Source organism: Sceloporus occidentalis, unplaced genomic scaffold, assembly GCF_023333645.1.
Source record: "Sceloporus occidentalis isolate IW3139 unplaced genomic scaffold, rSceOcc1.0.p SCAF_7, whole genome shotgun sequence".
In the NCBI taxonomy this organism is placed as follows: domain Eukaryota; kingdom Metazoa; phylum Chordata; class Lepidosauria; order Squamata; family Phrynosomatidae; genus Sceloporus; species Sceloporus occidentalis.
In genome coordinates this window covers 13,071,877-13,089,685 of record NW_028316987.1, presented here as the reverse complement: position 1 = coordinate 13,089,685, position 17,809 = coordinate 13,071,877, and the positions used below count along the sequence as shown (strand labels likewise).

Below are 17,809 nucleotides of genomic sequence, written 5' to 3'. Positions count from 1 at the left end.
CAAAGTTGCACCTCTAGCCACTGGCCTTTCTGTGATTGTTAACCTATTGGTTTTTACATCGCCCCTCTCCCCTATGCTCTAATGATGGGGAGATGCCCATCTCCTCCTTAAATTTTCAAAGTATAAGATGGACTTTGCCTTCCAGAAGCCAATACTTCTGACCATCCTGCGCGATTGGAAATCAGTATTCTTCTCTGAGAACCTCTCCACTGTTCCATTTTACCTTAAAGCGAGCAAGATAATCGCCAATAACACTTTGCTGCCAAATCTCCTCAGCAGTCTTGGGTGACTCAGGAAGTTTGCCTCGATCCTCCTTGTCAGAACCATGCTTCTTCTCTGTCTGAGCTTTCAGGGCAGCCTCACGAGCTTTGTACTTGGCCTAGGCGAGAAGACAGAAGAGATGGTCAAAATCTTTAAGGTAACAGGACACACTAGTAAGGAGTGAAGGGAAACCAATGCACTTGACCCTAGAACTAGAGAAATCTGGGGTTCCAAAATAATTTTATTAGAATTTCTCAATCAGAAAATTAGCAGTGGCAGACAATAATTTACAGAGAACTAGCCACTTTCCTTGCAACACAGTTACAGGCAAGTGTTGGGTATCTTCAACAATGCGCACTTACTTTACACAGGGTAACACAGTGGGACCTAACAGATTTTGCCAGTTTCTCCAAGTAACATGACTGTTTACACTACAATATTCCTGAGTCCTATGAGATAAGAGTTCCATAGCAGACATGATGGACTGAACAGTTTCCTGAAAGTAAGAAGGTCAATGACTACTGTTTTATTAGATGCAAAAAAAGGCCTGCTTCCCAAGATGACAACCAATATACTCTTCCCAACCCACCTCAACTCCTGTGGAGCTAAATAGAACACAATGGGCATAGTTTGAAGATGTACCTAGTTTACCCTGATGAAATGTCACAGATTTTGAAGGAAAATGCTGCAGAATGAAAGAGCAGTAGGTTCTTGAAATACAGCCTGAATTATTTAAAAAAAAAAAAAAAGGATTCAGCAATTCCAAATTTATGTAACCAAAACATTTTGTTAAAAAAACTGGTATTTCATATCAAATTAGAAAAATTGTAGCCGGAAATGGCAATCTGCTCCCTATGTTTCTCCAGAACTTACAAGCTGAGCAAGCTGACCAGCCAGGCAGCTAATAAATAAACATAATGCCCAACTGAACCTTCAGATAGCATTAAACGCTAGAGTCTATTTTCTTATGGAGACAGAAATAGGGGTCATGTATGTGGCAGCATATTCACTTCTGGACATTAATAATAATAAAAAAGGCTCTGGAGTGCCTGGGCCCTACTCAGCAAATGGAGCATCTCTTCCTTTAAGAACTTACCCAGTAAAGCTGTCTGGAAAAGTATTGTTCAAAATCCTCTCTGTGCAAATACATAAGAGTGCTATTGCACAAACATCCTGCTTGTGGCTTTCTAATAGCATCTTGTTGACCAACATGTGAAAATTAGGTAGCTCTGTGGTCTGATTTAACATGGCTCTTATGTTCTTATGCAGTGTATGCCATTAGTTGACAGGCAGAAGCAGGGCTCCAAATATGGAGGCCCTGTCACAGGACGATCCTGCATGTTCTATGTAAAATCATTTCTGAAACATTTTAAGGGGACTTTAACTGAATTCTTATTTAATTGAAACCATATTCTTATATATTTTACATAACTTCTGTTATGTAATTACTGTTTGTTGTCATGTTGTTTTAGAATGTATTAATAAATTTTAATAATTTTACATAATTTCTTAAATCATCCTAATTTATCAAATATTATAAGTGATGTGTAAATTGTAATTAGCACATATTAAATCTGTTATATTTACACATACTCATTCAATTTCATCTTTCTAAAGCAATAGTCATAAATTCACCTTTTTCTACTTTTAAAAAGATAATCAATAGTTCCCCAATCTTTTTTAAATGCTTCTAGTGATTTTTTCTTTATTATACACGTCATCTTTTCTATTTCTATATATTCGTATAGTTTTCATAGACAGTGGGCCCTTCCTTTACGTGGGGGATCCATTTCGGACCCTCCCGCGTAAGGGAAAAAATGTGTATGCTCAAGCCCCATTACAAGTAATGGGGCTCGTGCCTGGGGTGTGCGCCAGAGGCTGCGCCCCATAACTTCTTCCAGGGTGCGCTAGGGTTTTTTCTGGCATAGCTTCCACGTATGCTTTAAGCTGCATAAGGCACGCGTGCGTATGACGCAGGTGCACTACACCAAATTTTTATGTTTGGTATTTTGTTACTTTTCCACTTAGCATCATATAAAATAGTAATCTTGCATATTTTCTATCCAAATTGTCAACTTCTATCATGTTTAATAAGTACATTTTCAGATCTGCCCTACCTTTAATATAATCTCCGGTCATGTTTAGTATTTTATTAATCTGAGAACGAATTGTTGTTCAATTGTTGCTATTCTCCTTATTAAACAATGCTTCATTTACTGACACCTAAAGTGGTATCTTTGAACACAGTTTTGGTTTGTACTTTATCCATATCCTCAATAAAGATTTTCTAGTAAAATGATTATTCAAATGTTTTAGTTTTACTTTACCATAAAATAAATAGCCATGAATTCCATATACTACATCAACATATTCCAGATTCAACAGTCTCCCCCCCCCCCGCTAACTTTATCCAATCAATCACCCAACTAAGGACCACTGTATAATAAAACTTTAGATTTAGCGAGGCCACACCACCTCTTGAAATTGCATTTTGCACTGTTTTTGCTTTTACCCTTGCCTTTTCCCCCTTCCAAATAAAATTTGTGATATCCTTATGCCATAAATTAAAGAACACATCTTTTGTAATAATTGGGAGATTGTGGAACTTAAATATCATTTTTGGGAACAAATTCATTTTAATTGCAGAGATTTGAGCCATCCAAGCCAAACCTAATTTGTCCCGACGTATTAGTTCATTTTTAATTTCTTCCCAAATTACTTCATCATTTTTTAAAAAACAAATCAGTATTTTGGGTTGTCAAGGTAATCCCTAAATATCTCAGTCGTTTTTTCCATCTGAAAGTTAGTTTTTAGGATCACATCATGTCTATCTTTGTCAAATAAATTCATGCTTAACATTATTATTTTGGATCTGTTTATCTTAAATCCTGAAGCCTCATCATATTTTTTGAGCTTTCTCAATAAATGAGCTATACTTTCTAATGGACTTCCCAGTAATATGACCAAGTCTTCCACAAATGCTCTTGTTTTATAGTCCATACTTCTTATCTTTACTCCTTTAATCAAATTTTCTTTTTTCTTGCTTTATGAATTTCCTCATCTCTTCCTTCGTCAGATTCTTTTCTACCATCCTGGATCTCTTTGTTCATAAACCTTGTTTTCCTTCCATAATGATCCCAAAATTTTCTAGCTTCATCAACTGAAGTTATTACTATCTTTTTTCATTGTACCAGAAGGATAAACCTTCTGGCACTTCCCATCTGTAATTTATTCCATTTTTCCTCAGTTGTGTAGTTAGAAACAAATAATCTTTCCTCTTTCTTAGTATTCTGCCTGGGATATCTTTGAAAATCTTCAGTGGATATCCTTCAAATTCCAATGGAGTTGTATTATGATACTTCAGTAGTAGGTCTCTTGTCTGCCTCACAAAATGGATTATTATATATCGAGGCAACTTGAGAGTTAACACAAAACAGCCTGTCAATTTCATATTCAATTTTTAAAAATCCTTTCCCAAGAATTTTGCTATTAGAGGAGTCAATTTTGCCATCAGATCTTCATCTTGTTCTTCTGGGAGACCTCTTATTTTGACACATTTCTCTCTAAATTTTTGCTCCAGATTGCTTTTTCATCGACTCCCTCTTCTTTTCTTTTTCTGAATCCATCCATTTCTTCTTCCTTTTTTTACTCTTTTGTTCTAAAGTTGAGACTCTTTGCTTAGTTGCTGATACATCCACTTTTATTTTTTCAATTGTTTCATATAATTTCCCTTAAATCTGTCCTTATTTCCTGTCTTCTTTCTTAAAGTCCTTCATCTCGTTTGATTTCTGCTTTTATTTTTCTTATCTCTTTCAAAAGAGACATATTCATGTGTGGAACGTTTTCTTTTTCTTTTGTATACAAAAACTTTGTTAAAATAATCAACACAAATACATACATACATACATACAAATCCATTCATAAACACATACACAAAAATAAATGTTACAGATGAAAAATAAGGTGAATATGTTCTAATTTAGTTAGTGTATTCATTTCCTTTCTTCCAACACAATAGCCATCATTCACATTTTTATTATCTCGATTCTTATTTCTCTACTTACCAACAACTACTTATATCTTTCCATACTCACCCTGTTATCTTCTCCAACCTACATCCTTTTCCCATTCTTAACCACCTTTGTCTCTAAACCTTTTGCCTTCTTATTCCCACCTTCACTTCACTCTCCACCATCCAATCTTTCCCCTTATATTAATTTCAAATTCACTACTGCTATCTTACCCCATTTCCATTCAAGATATTCAATTACTTTCCCCCATTCTTCAATAAACTGTTCTTTGGGTCTATTTCTTATGGCTTGTGTTAATTTGTCCACCTCCATCCACCTCATCATATATTTTCAAAAGCCATTCTTCCATTGTTGGGGTATCTTCACTGTTCCATTCTTGTGCAAAACAAATTTGTGCCAAGGTAACCATATAGAATATGATTTTTTCATTTTTGTTCTCTATTTCCCCATCAAATATTTCTAATAAGTAAAATCCCGGTTTTAATTGTATCCCCCTCCTCAAAAAATATCTCACTAATTTGATCATTCATCATCTTCCAATACTTTCTTGCCTATTTTCTTTTTTACACTTCCAACAAAGATTCTTTTTTGTTTTATAAATTTTTGTAATTTTAGCTGGTCAGAGGCACCACTGAAAAAACATTTTATTAAAAAATTCTCTTAGGTTCTGAGAGACTGTGAACTTAATACCATTTTCCCACACTTTTCCCCATTGGGATATTAGGATGGGGTGCCCATTTAATCATTTGTTCCTTAACTATTTCATCTTCCATCTCATTTCTTAAGAGAACATCATATAACTTCCCAATCAGTTTATCTTTCTCTGTTAAAATTTTCCCCAAATCAGATTTTCCTTTATTCAATTCAAACCCAAACATTCTTAAATCCATTGTGTATCTTTCAAAAATTTGTCTCTGTGTGAACCAATTGATATTCCAACCTTCTTTATTCAATTTCTTTCTTGGTTTCATTTCCCAATTACCATTTTTCATTTCCAATATATCTTTATATTTATACCATTTTCCTTCTTTAATAATTTCTTTTCTATAAAATGCCTCGTGGGGAGATATCCACACCTTCATTTTTGGTATCCTTGTGTAGAACTTTTTCTATATTTGATGTTGTAATCAATCTATTCAGTCTCAATCAATTTATATTCACCTCAATTAATTCAATACACAATATACAAACCTTCCTACAGTAATTCCTTTAAAAATCTATTAATGTTCCCCAAATTTTATCAAGCATTAATTTATAGGTTCAAGTTCATGTTAGTGATGTTTTAATGTGTTTTCATCCATAAAGCAGTTTTCCTATAAATCCATTATGAATAATCTTCAAGTTGCTATTCATTGTCATGGGGATGTCATAGAAGTAAAATGGCAATCACTATATAAATCAAAATCTTTGGCTGTCCTCAGTGATTTGTTGAAAAGCCCAAATTTACTACAACACTCAAATGGGGGGATTTAATATCTATTTTCTACTAATTTATTTGTTTATAGAATAAATATAGATGTTGCATTTTGTTATCTAGTATATTCATTTAACCTGTACTTCAATGATTTTAAAATTTATCTTACGTAAACAAATAATCTCGCCTGAATTCAGCCAATGAGCATCTTTCTGCAATTCTCTCTCTCTCTGTTTAAAACCGTAACCTAGGAATATAGTGAAAACAAACACAAGACCCAACAATTTTTACTTTCAACACAGTTACCTAGACACACAAGTGCTAAATTTAAACCATCTTGTGGATATGAAACTTTCCCTTTCCATGAAAAGATGCTTCCAGGTTTAAGTTATGTTCTGTTTGTAGCTTTGAGATTCCCCCTTATGGGAAGGTCTCTCTTGTGCTATAAAACAGCTGCAGCCCAGGTCAAAAATGGATCATATACAAGTCCAGATCAATAATTAAAACACACAAACACATTACCTCATACACTTTTATACATCTTTCATAAAGGCAAACTCTCCTCATGGCCAGGAACTAGAAATTATTCATATGTCACAGAATGGCCTGGCAAATTAGCAATTTAAGAACAAGGCACACTCTGCAACTTCAAATATAGCTTTAGAGTACTGCATAAAAAGGGAGTCTTGGAGATGTCTCATCCACAGGGTCGCCATGGAACGAGATCGACTCGAGGGCAGTTAACAACAGACTAAAAAGGATATGTTCTGGACCAGTCATGATTCAACTTTCTCAACAAGCAAAGGAAGTTTCCTCAGTATAGCTCCTTGTTACCCAGACAGCCAGTCTATCCCGCCCCCCGCCACCATTTGTTCTCTCTCCTAAAATATCTCAGAAAGAAACAGAAAGCTGCATGATAGCTTCCAACAGTATGTGGCAAGCCAGCTAGCTACACTTTTTAATAGACATCATTTCTGATCAAAGCAAGTAGTGGGAAAGAGCTAACAAAAGATTAAAGAACAGCTATACAGCACATAATATAGCACAAGTATGTGAAATCTCCACCCCTTAGGAGTCCAACATTGGGCCTGTTAGTTTCTTCTGATCCATTCAGCAATTGGAGATGAGGGGACAAGTATAGTCTGGTAAGCTGTGGTATGAAACTGAGCTGTTCTTTGTAGCTCCAAACACTGTGACACTAGGTTTCACTTGTAGAGGAGGTACACATTGAGTTGTGATTTCCATGGTAGAAGGGAACACTGCCAAATTGTCAAGAATTAAATTTGGCCCCACTCTTTTTGCCTTGGCTTAGCCTCATGCTATTAGTCTTGCCTACTTCTAGAACACAGTCCCTGAAGACTTTTCCTAATTAGGAGTTCAGTCCCTCAGCAGATAAACATTCTCTCCTGGGCTATAGTACCTACTATCTAAAGAAAGAGAATATCCCCCCCTCCTGTTTTCTTGGATTGTTGAGTAGATGCTAAGATCATTGGCATCTCATGTATGTATGTCCACCATAGCAATTTGATTGATAAACAGCTTTCTGTTTTCACCCAAAGACAGCCTGTGACGCATGCCCAAACCTTATTGCCTCCATTCAAATGGAACTCCTTCCCCTAACCATAAATCACCCAAATGGTTTCCAGCTAACTCCCCAAAAGCAGCACCATACCTCCATTCTCAGGCTTCTAAAACCAAGCCTCAAGACTTCTCCCCTTTGGCTCCATGCAATATTCACAGATGCACTGGGAGGTGGCTACTACAAAAGAATGCACAATGCAGGCTCTGATGTCACCCACTTTCACATCAGGTGAGGGTATTGCCATAGTATGGCTACCCCTCACCCCTTCTCAGGTTGTGGGGAAAACAAGCAGAGTTAATGCAAGATGGAATTGCAGGAGCGCCCAGGCTGTGACGGAGCTGCTTGGTGCCTTCTAGAGAGAACTAATGGTTCTGGAATGTTCCAGAACCTTCTGTAGGTTTTTAGGAAGATTTTATTTTCATTTAATTTCTTTTCTTTTAGAAAAAATGGTGAGGGAGAGGGTCAAGATCCTGGTTTGATCTAAGTCAACAGAAAAAAAAAAATCCAGCTGACTTTGACATATCCAGGAGTACATCTTCCCCCACACCTCCCACACAAAAATATGGTAAGGAGAATATGTATTATTGATTAAACAACCTTTTTTTTCTCTGAAAGATCATTCCACATCCGTGCCAGCAGCCGGGTCAGTTCACTCTCCGACAGTTCGGGTCGCTCTTCCTGCAGCTGCTTGCGTTTCTCCTCCGAGAAGATAAACATAGCAGAAACGGGCCGTTTGGGTTTCTCAGAACCTCCCTGTTAAAGAGCACAAAGGGACTCGTGGTTGTGGAACTCTGCGTTTGTATCTTTCTATCTTTTTGCTTTTAAGTGATATGGAAAATAATGGTGATGATGATAAGTGGAAAAAATAGGGAGGTTTATTCTTACTTCATCCAGTAGATTAATCAACTAACACTTTAGTTGATAAGTCCATGGAGGAAGCCATTTTTTCCAGGAAAGTCAAATCTGAATTGGTGCTGCTGCAAATTAAAAGAATGATTCCCTTTTAATTTATTTTGGTTCAGGTGTATTGTTGTAATGAAAAGGGAATGGGAAAAAAACACCAAAAATGCAAAAGATGAGTTATTATGTATAACAACGAGAGTGGTAACTTATTATCAAACTGTCAGTTATGTAACACTTCCTTCAAAATCCCAAAAAGGCACCTATATTGGAATTCGGGGCATACGCAATTTTATTTTACGTGATTAGTCAGTTACTTGTTTATAGAAGGTTAAATCATTTTAACTAAAATTTCCAACGCAAACCTAGTTGCCACTCTGAATGAAGTCTTGAGGCTGGTTTAGAAGTAAGATCCGTCCCACGGGTTAAAAGGCAAAAGTGCACATACCCACAATGGAGCTTGCTTGTTGCCCTTGCCTCAGAAAGAGCATGTCTCACTAACCTTGCTGGCATCTGGTGAGGACTTCTTAGAGGCAGGACTGGTGGCACCTTTCTTGTTTACTCCCAGCATCTTTTCCTCTCCCAGAACCCTCTGTTGTTCTTCTTCAGGTAAGCTCTACATTTTGGAAGGAATAACAAAATAAAACCAAAATAGATCATAACTTCCCATACACTGAGCTTTATTTATTTATTTATGTTTCTTTGTTCTATTTGGTTTGTTCTTACTACAGTCGGCCCTTCTTATACACGGATTTTTTTATACACAGATTCAAGCAGCCACAGTTTGAAAATGGTAAAAAAAATATATAAATTTCAAATATCAAACCGTGATTTTCCATTTTTTATAAGGGACACCATTTTGCTATGTCATTATATTTAATGGGACTTGCGCATCCATGGATTTTGTTATCCAAGGGGCAACTTGGAACCAAACCCCAGCATATAACAAGGGTCCACAGTATATTAAAGTATACATAATTCAACAGCATACTCAGTATTTATCAATGTGAAACTTTAAGAGGTGCAGAACATGGTTGCCCACTTCCTCTTGAGAAGCTCAGTTTCCCAGAAGAATATTACATTAACTGTTTGGCATCTACACAAGCTTCTTTTCCTTCTCTTGTTACAAAACAAAAGCATGCTGTTTCTGATGACCATCTTGAAACTTCAGTTCTCATAGAATGTGCTATTGTGCTAGAGGAGGTGGGAGGAAAAAGGGACATTATGCCTATTTCGCCAACAACTCTTCTGGCTACCAATTTCCTTTTAAACCTGATTCCCTGTATGACCCAGGTCACATACACTTGAAGGTACATCAGTTAGGTACACATACATCAGAAGTACACATACATCAGTTAAGGAATCAGACAAATCTACCATTAAGAGTGTTGAACTATTAGCTGGAACATATGGCCCTTAAAAGACGCCTTCAGGGTATCATCAGAATGCAGCGTTTATACGCCGCACACTCTGATGATGCCCTGAAGCTTCCTGGAAGCCAGCCGGTCGCCCAGATATGGGTGGCTTCAAGACACTCCAGAAGCGCAGCGTTTAGACGCTGCATGTCACCAGAGTGCCTGGAAGCCACCATGGGGATGCAGTACACCAGCTAAAGGCAGCTTTTCCATGACCCAAAAAAGGAGCAGGTCTTTACTGATCCTTTTTGGGCCGGGTTCAAGGCAGGTTGGGGCCATGGCATGTAGTTGCAACAGCCTCAATCCATCTTCGGAAGGGGTGGCTTTAAACCGCCCCTTCCTTCCCGTTTGCTTCCTCCATATGTGTCTGGCTCAGTGTGTGAACTGACAAACCATATGCACACAAAATAGCATTAAATCATGGCTTGTCTATAAACTCTGGAAGTGCACAAACTTGTTTCAATAAGATGGCTGCACTGAGCCTGTCTACACATATGGGTCACCTCTTTATCACCAATTGATTTCTAATACAAAAATAAACTTCAGAGTCCACTTGGTTCAAGGGTAAAGGTCTATTAGGGGATGGAGCAAGACCTTTGAGGCTGTGATCCCATCATTGTGAATCACTGTATAGTCTGACCTTGCAAGTTTTTAATCTTACAGATCACGCTCAATGGAAAAGAAGCCAAAATCAGTTGAATCACACGGGACACAATTTTAATGGGAAACAGTTAAATGTATTCATCAGCTGGCAGAATACACTAGGTTACACTTACCTCCAAAAAACGCAGAAGTTCAATTTCATAATCTTTCTTTCTCTGTGGGGGCAAAGCAGCAGAGAAGACTGTCAGTTCCTGAGCTACACAAAGATTTGCATCTCTCCTTTTCTCCTCTCAGTTCTACAAACTACTGTTTGACTTAGCAGGATTCTCAGGGACAAGTTTCTGGTCTTTCTAATAGTTTCTTGATTCAGGATTGTAACAAACCAGCGTACTTTAAGAAGACCAATAAGCAGCTGTGAGGAATACTGCTCTAAGTGAAGGTGAGTAAATCCAGCTGTGGCTCTAGAATCTTTTAGGAGTAAGATGATCTAGATGGACAATCTGGTCAACCTCTAGGCAGCTCTACTTAGGGGCTGTACAGACAGCACCAAAGGAGCACTGTCCCACCACTCCTTTCAGTGCCGGATCGGGGCTGCAGCAAAATGCCACTCTTTCTTAAAATGATGAAAAGCCGCCCTAGCTGTGGAGGCTTTTTGCCAATTCTTTAGTGCAGCACATCTAAACACTGCACTGATGAAGGGGTGTGATGCTGTCTGCTGTGTGGCTGGGCAGGTGACATGACACCAGCATCGGGGAAGACTTGGGGTGTCTGGTCGCCATACTCCCACTCCAGCCCAATGCCGGCGTTTAGTGCCAGTCTGTTTAGCCCCCAAGTCCATAAAGCTGTTAAAGCTCTCTGGCATACTTAGAAGCTACATTCAATGAAGCAGCCAAGCCAGCCACAACTTGAAAATATATAATTTTTATATTAAATATATATATAAATTCCGAAAAGCAAATCCTGATTTTGCTATTTTATATATGGGATATTATTTTACTATGTCACTGTATTTAATAGGACCTCAGAGTCCACAGATTTTGGTATCTATGGGTGTCTGTGTCCTGGAACCAAACTGCAGTGGATACCAAGGGCATACTGTATTTTCTTCAGAAAAAAAAATGCTCATCTCTCTTCTAACATAAGACACCACACTTCTGCCAGAGACAAGAATGTAGAGATAGAGAAGAATGCTTCCATCCCCAGTAGGCAGTCATGGACACCCTAGCTTCCACAATCTGAAAGCAGCGCTGGAAAAAGCGGTGCTGCGTGCCAGGAGGAACAATGCTGTGTGCATCTGTGGCGCGCACATGCTGTTGCACTGCCACAAGGACGAGCCCTGTTACTTGTAATGGAGCTCAAGCATACGTGCAATTTCTTTTACGGGGGGGGGGGGGTCCAGAACAGACCCCCCCATGTAAAAGAAGGGCACACTGTATTCATAATTTCTACTGTCCCCCCCATAAATGCTTTAGAATTCATGAGAATTTTATCATCCCATATAAAAAAAATATGTAATATCGGGGTTAGGTATCAGGAAGGGTGGCAGACACTTTCCTCTTGCCTAAGTTATTGGAAACCATTGCTCTTTTTAAAGCAGTTGTCAAAACAGAGCATAGACATTTCAGTTGGGACTCAGCTGAGTTGAGAAAAGTTATGTTTTTTGATTTACAGCTCTCAGAATCCCCAAGCCAGCTTGACTATACTCATACTGGCTAGGGGATTCTTGGAACTATTAGTTAGAAGACAGGTAATGTTTCTAAATTGTGCTAGACTTTTATTGACCAATTTAAAAACTTTGCTAGATTGTCACTGTCTGAAGACAGCACTGTGTTTGCATCCTAAAAACTGAAACAGGCAGCCTAATCAATAGCTGTTATTACCATCCTGCCTACTGGTACCGAGGTAAATCTATTTCTCTATCAGCAGCAAGGGTATATAAGTACAGGTGAATCCTGCCCTATATTCAGAAAATCTCCACTCTTGGGCAAAGTTTTTAATGTCATTCTTCTCCCTGCCATTTAAGGCTAGGCTCACCTGATCACATTTTTTGTGGTAGGCATCTTTTTCCTTCTGGGAAAGAAGCTTCCATTGCTGACTGCAGAGTACCATCCGTTCTGTGCTTGGAACATCTTTCATATTTGCCATCAGTTCAGCACAGTAAAGTGAGTAACTATTCCTAAAATAATAATTTTCTTTATATAGTACCATCCCATTAATTTAAGATTTAACATATTTTACATAAATCAATGTGACAATAAGACACAACTAGTATTTCAAGAACTCATTATTCCTTAGTCCCATACTCGTGATCACTAATGCGGATCAGCTTCAGTCACAACCATTCATTTTGACTGAGAGCCCAGGCTGCAAATACAAGAGAGTGGTTTAAGTGTTTAAAGTAGGGTTGGGTAACTTCCAGCAATCAAGGGGCCACACTGGCAACTCTGAACCAATCAAAAGCCATAGCACCCATCCCAAATTTTGTATGTAGCAGTAACAATCTCTCACATACATATTTTTGATTTAAAATTATATGCACTGTGAACATGTGCCTTATTTTTAACTCAAATGATGCTCATGGGAGCATAAATACAAGGCACGCATCCCAACATGCCTCAACTAAAGTGAAATGAGAATTTTTCTACTGTGTGACAGATTCAGAGGCAGAAAGACTACTCTACTGCAAAACTGAACAGGGAACGGCTGCTCTGCATTGCCTACTCCTGCTATATTCATTGCATCTACCTTCGACTGCCTCCACTCCACCAAGTTTTGAGCTCTAAAGCCTCTGTCAAATTGAGTCATAACTATGTAGGAACAATGCTGGAATATTCCCATAGAAAACCTTCTTGCATTCTTTTTTAAAAAAACAACTGCTTCATAAAGTTCACTAGGGAAAATGAATGATACCAATACAGTATTAGGCAAGCCTGGCAACCTCAATCTGAAACTGAACAAAGTATTCTAAGTGATTCTTTAGACCAAGGTAGAAAAACCTGTGGCCCACTTGTGGCGTTATGGGGCATTATAATGGCTCCCAAACTTGTGCAATTATTCCCTGTACATACACAAATTGCTCTAAACTGTCACTCCTGGGGAGAGGGGGGTATCTTTGGATATGGAGGAGCACATCAGACTTCAAATATAGGTCCCTGCAGCCTTCATAGTTGCCCTTCAGGAAGTAACAGTGAACTAGAGGATGCATTTTGGAACATGCTTTTAAGTGGTCTCTAGAAGATTCAAAGTATTTCTTTACTTATGCAAGGTTTTCCTGCCATGGGTGTTACATTTCATATGTGCATAATGTTAAGTTTTGGATAAAAAGTTGCACAAACATGTTAAACTGTTCTCTCTCTCTTTTTTTTTTTTTTGTGGTGCAGGGACCCATCCTTTTTCTGTCCACTTTATTTCTACCTCTGACACCAAAGTTTCTGTTAAAGAAGTAAAGTTCAGAAACACATCTACTTTGTTAACTGTATATTGCTTGCCTTCAAAATTTTACTAGAGTTTTAAACAGATTCTAAACTTCACCTCTCCCCAGGCACAACTGGGAGTTAGGGAGATAAAAAACAAAGGGCTCTACACTATTGTAGGGTGGGAGGTCTTTCTGTGGGAAAAAATAGATGGATGCAGCGTGTCTGAATTTGTAAAGTTCCTCCACATTTTATTCTCACTCCTGCTCTGTGAGGCAGATCGAATGAGTAGAAACTAGTCCAAGGTCAACCAGTAAGCTGAACTAGGATCTAAGCCTAATCTTTGCTATCTAAGTCCAGCACTACAACCATCTTTCCAAAATGAGCAGAGATAGAGTGGTTAGGAAATGTCAAGCTTCCACTTGGATCTATTTTTACTGGCATGCAGGTCCAGCAATATATCTTCCATTCACCTATGTGGAAATACTCCGCTGCCTAAGCAGGTAAGCCCCAATTATCCCTTCACACCCCCCAAGTGCCCCAGCAACTCACGGAGGGGGCTTAGTGGGTCGCCCGTCAAACTTGTCTTTCAACTGCCTTTCTGCTTTAGTCAGGGTAGCACGAGGGGGTGCCCCCTCCTCCATGTTCATCTCTGGATGCTTCTGAATATAATCTCGCATCATTTCCTGTAGAGATAAACACACAGAAGAATTAATATGACTGAGGCAAACACGTATGGGGAGAAGCCCTTCCTAGGCTCTAAGGTTGTGAGGTGGGCAAGAGAACCCAGTTGTGTGACCCTGGTGCTTGGCATAAGAAAGCAGAGAAGGGGTTGCTTTGCAACTCCCTTCAAGCTCAGTAAGAGGGAATGAAACCCACAAGTCGGCTCTCGGAGCGCGGCTGGGTTTTGACAGCCGCGACAAGGCCGGCTGAGCACAGGGGGGAGAAGATGGATGGGAACTGTTGAATGTTCCCTACCTCATACTCCTTCCGCTGCTCCAGAGCCTTATGAATCCATTTCAGCCTTTTTTTGTCCGAGAGCTGAGACCATTGCTTGCCCAACGCATCCTTCACCTCCTTCGTGGTGGCCTGAAAAACCCAGGTGGGGAGGGGAAAATAAAAAATTAGGTAAAAAGGGAAAAAAATGGGAGGGGAAGGGGAACACTGCCCACCCTAGTGGTATGGCAGCGTGCTAACCTACATTTCTAGAAAAAACATTTTTCCTCCATAAAAAAAAAGATTCTCTGGAGTTCTTTAAGGGGAACAAAGTACTTCAAGTTATAGGAAATCTAAATGTTCATGCACAGAATGTGCTAGGGTCTTTTTGTTTAATGAAGGTGAGAATTAGCTATCTTGCCGCAAACTTGGCATCCTGATTTTTTTGTTTTTGTTTTTAAACATGTTCATAGCTCTTGTGGCAAAGTCTGTGAGGATCTCATACTCTCACTCTTGTTTTATCCCACTTTCTGACCAAAAGAGCCAAGCTATCTGTACTATGTGAACTACTGAAGCAGGGCTTACAAAACTACAAGGAGCTGCATGCAAGTATTACATATTGTTGATGTTGTGTGCCTTCAAGTAGTTTCTGACTTATGGCAACCCTATAATAGTTTTCTGGCAGATTTCTTCAGAGGGGGTTTGCCATGGCCATTCTCTGAGGATGAGAGAGTATGACTTACCCAAAGTCACCCAGTAGGTTTACATGTCCGAACCAGGATTCAAACCCTGCTCTTCAGAGTCATAGTCCAATACTCAAAACACTACACCACACTGGTTCTCATATATATCAACACTAAAAACCAGCATTCATCTGGATTAGACCAAATTTTGGTCTACGCCTTCAACAATGGTCCAAAACACATTGCAGAAATAATTCAGTTTGAGGCTGCTTCAATTGCCTTGGCTCAGTGCTAGGGAATCCTGGGAACTGCAGTTTATTGTGGCACCAGAACTTTCTGACAGAGAAAGCTAAATGTCTCACAGACACTACAGTTCCCAGAATTCCCTAGCATTGAGCCAAACTGTATTATTTCTGCAGTGTGTTTTTGACCCATGCTTCCAAGGAAGATAATGAGCAATACAAGTTGGAGACTGTCACACATTGTTGATCATACTAACCTAACTAGCAGGCCACTGGTACAATTTTGTCTCTGACCCCATTCTACTGCCATGGCTAACTGATACAGCCTGGGATAGTTTTTGGACAACAACCCTGCCCCCCCGCCCGCCAGTTGGTTTGACCAGTTGGCTGAGAGATCTACAGAATTGTATTCCAAAAACTGTCTCCAAGCTCTGTTTGGCATTCTCTACAAATACTACTATTAATTCTATTTAATGTCTTTCCTGTGTATAATACATCACCAACATCCTGTGGCCTAAATCTCTCAGTTCATTCTCCACTTCACAGTTCTGTCTGTTTCCAATTATCTCACCTAAGCATTTTGATCACAGAGATGCTCTTTCCCCATCTCTTAATTTTACATTTCCTCTTTCCCTCTCCAGTTGCCTTAGGACGAATTTACATAATCAGCAACAGAACTATGCAACACATTTTGTGGATCTTTTTGGATTTCAGACAGAGACCTACATATATTTGAATGATGTCTTCCTAAGAAATACTCCCTTGAACATGGAAAACTATTGGGGCAAGGAAAATGTTTTGCTGAACATTTTGTTATGACATGCTAACTGCGTACGTGGCGGAAAGATGAGTGGGTGAAATTCAAATACACCAGCAGCTCCAACAGTGGAGCAAAACAGACCGCCCTGAAAGAGTGGCCATGCGTGAGCCACTGACCCAAGAGCCATGGCAACCACACACACACCCCAATCTGCCCCGCCACCACAGTTCCAAACGAACCTCTGAAAAGGGGCGTTTTTTTACTGTTCCTTTTCAGGGCAGCTTTTCTGGCTTGGGGGTGTACATCATGTAATCACCAGTATACCTCTACTTAAACTGTAAACTGGGCTTTAGAATAGTGGAATAATCAGTCAATTTGCATTGATTAAATTCCAAAGGCTTTGGCTCCAGATATTTTAGAGTTCACCTTCTAGAAGCCCAGCCATCATGACCAATGATAAGTAATTACAGGAGCTATAATCTAAGCATTTTGCAAGTCAAATGCTTTACAGTCCTGGTTGATAAAACTAGAATCCAGACCCAGTGAGTCCAGAAGTCACAGCCTCCCTTGTATTCAACTCTGCCCTGAGTTTCACTAGCAGTCACCATTTTTGTACTTTCCTCTGTGCTCTTCTGATCCTCATCTCCCATACTCTCTTCAACCACTCTGAGAGAGCTACTTACGTCAGGGCGCACTTTCAGGTAGATCTTCTTCTCATGGGTGTACCAGAGCTGTTGGGGGGTTTTGGGTTTCTCTGGGATATCATTTTTCTTGGCATTCTGAATGAGGTCAGGGTGGTCTTCCCTTCATAGAATAGGAGTAACAAAAGGGGACAGAAGAAATATATGAATTCAAAGGAACATTAATACAAATTCACCTCTCTTTCTTGATCTCAAGTAATCTCCATTGTCACATTGGGTACTTATTGTGATGGTGCATTCTAGGCTGTTGAGAGGATGAATCCATACAATTTGGGTTTCTCCCATCACTGTCCAGAGACAGGTAGAAAGAACAAAGATCTCATGAGCTCATGACAGTTGACGTAACATTTAGTTGACTCCTCCCTGCTTATCCATCTTAGAGATCAGTTCTGTAATTAGGCCAAGCTCAGAAGAACCGTAGAATAAGACAAACCGAATACATTGCACATCAGAACAAAAAAACAACAACTGAGCAGTCACAATGGAAAAGGGTGGATTCCTCCTCTCAACCCAGAATGCATCTCACATTAATTACCCAATGTGGCATTCTCTCTGTTGGTCAGTAGAATCTACACAACTTGGTTTCTCTTATCACTGCCCAGAGACAGGGAGGAAGTCTTGTGATGAACAGTGAAAGTACTAAGTAGACTCCCTCCCATTTGGCCATCTTAGGGATCAGTTCACTTACTAGCCAAGCCTACATACAGAAAACTCGGGGCAGAGCGTGGCGGGTGGGGGGGAAGCAGAGTAGGAAAAAGGAAAATCAAATCTATTGCACTCCAGAGTAAAAAACAAAACCAAACCATTAGCAGTCACAATAGGGATGGATTCCTCCTGTCAACAACCCAGAACACACCTTCATGTTAAG

The 17,809-nt window shown here is 39.3% G+C and overlaps 1 protein-coding gene across 6 annotated transcripts in view; it reads right to left on the bottom strand.

The window, feature by feature from the left end:
• The window catches only part of UBTF (upstream binding transcription factor), a 54,993-nt gene that overhangs the window by 11,955 nt on the left and 25,229 nt on the right, over positions 1-17,809 (bottom strand). For 4 of the 6 annotated variants that reach the window (XM_089531954.1, XM_089531955.1, XM_089531957.1 and 1 more), the window contains exons 7-14: positions 16,924-17,044; positions 14,598-14,708; positions 14,172-14,305; positions 12,241-12,382; positions 10,380-10,421; positions 8,691-8,804; positions 7,886-8,041; positions 224-379 (exon numbers count right to left, since the gene is read on the bottom strand). In XM_089531954.1, the coding sequence (XP_089388080.1) occupies positions 224-379; positions 7,886-8,041; positions 8,691-8,804; positions 10,380-10,421; positions 12,241-12,382; positions 14,172-14,305; positions 14,598-14,708; positions 16,924-17,044 (976 nt within the window). The remainder of the gene's footprint in view (positions 1-223; positions 380-7,885; positions 8,042-8,690; positions 8,805-10,379; positions 10,422-12,240; positions 12,383-14,171; positions 14,306-14,597; positions 14,709-16,923; positions 17,045-17,809) is intronic. The other 2 variants (XM_089531959.1, XM_089531960.1) reach the window with 2 other exon arrangements.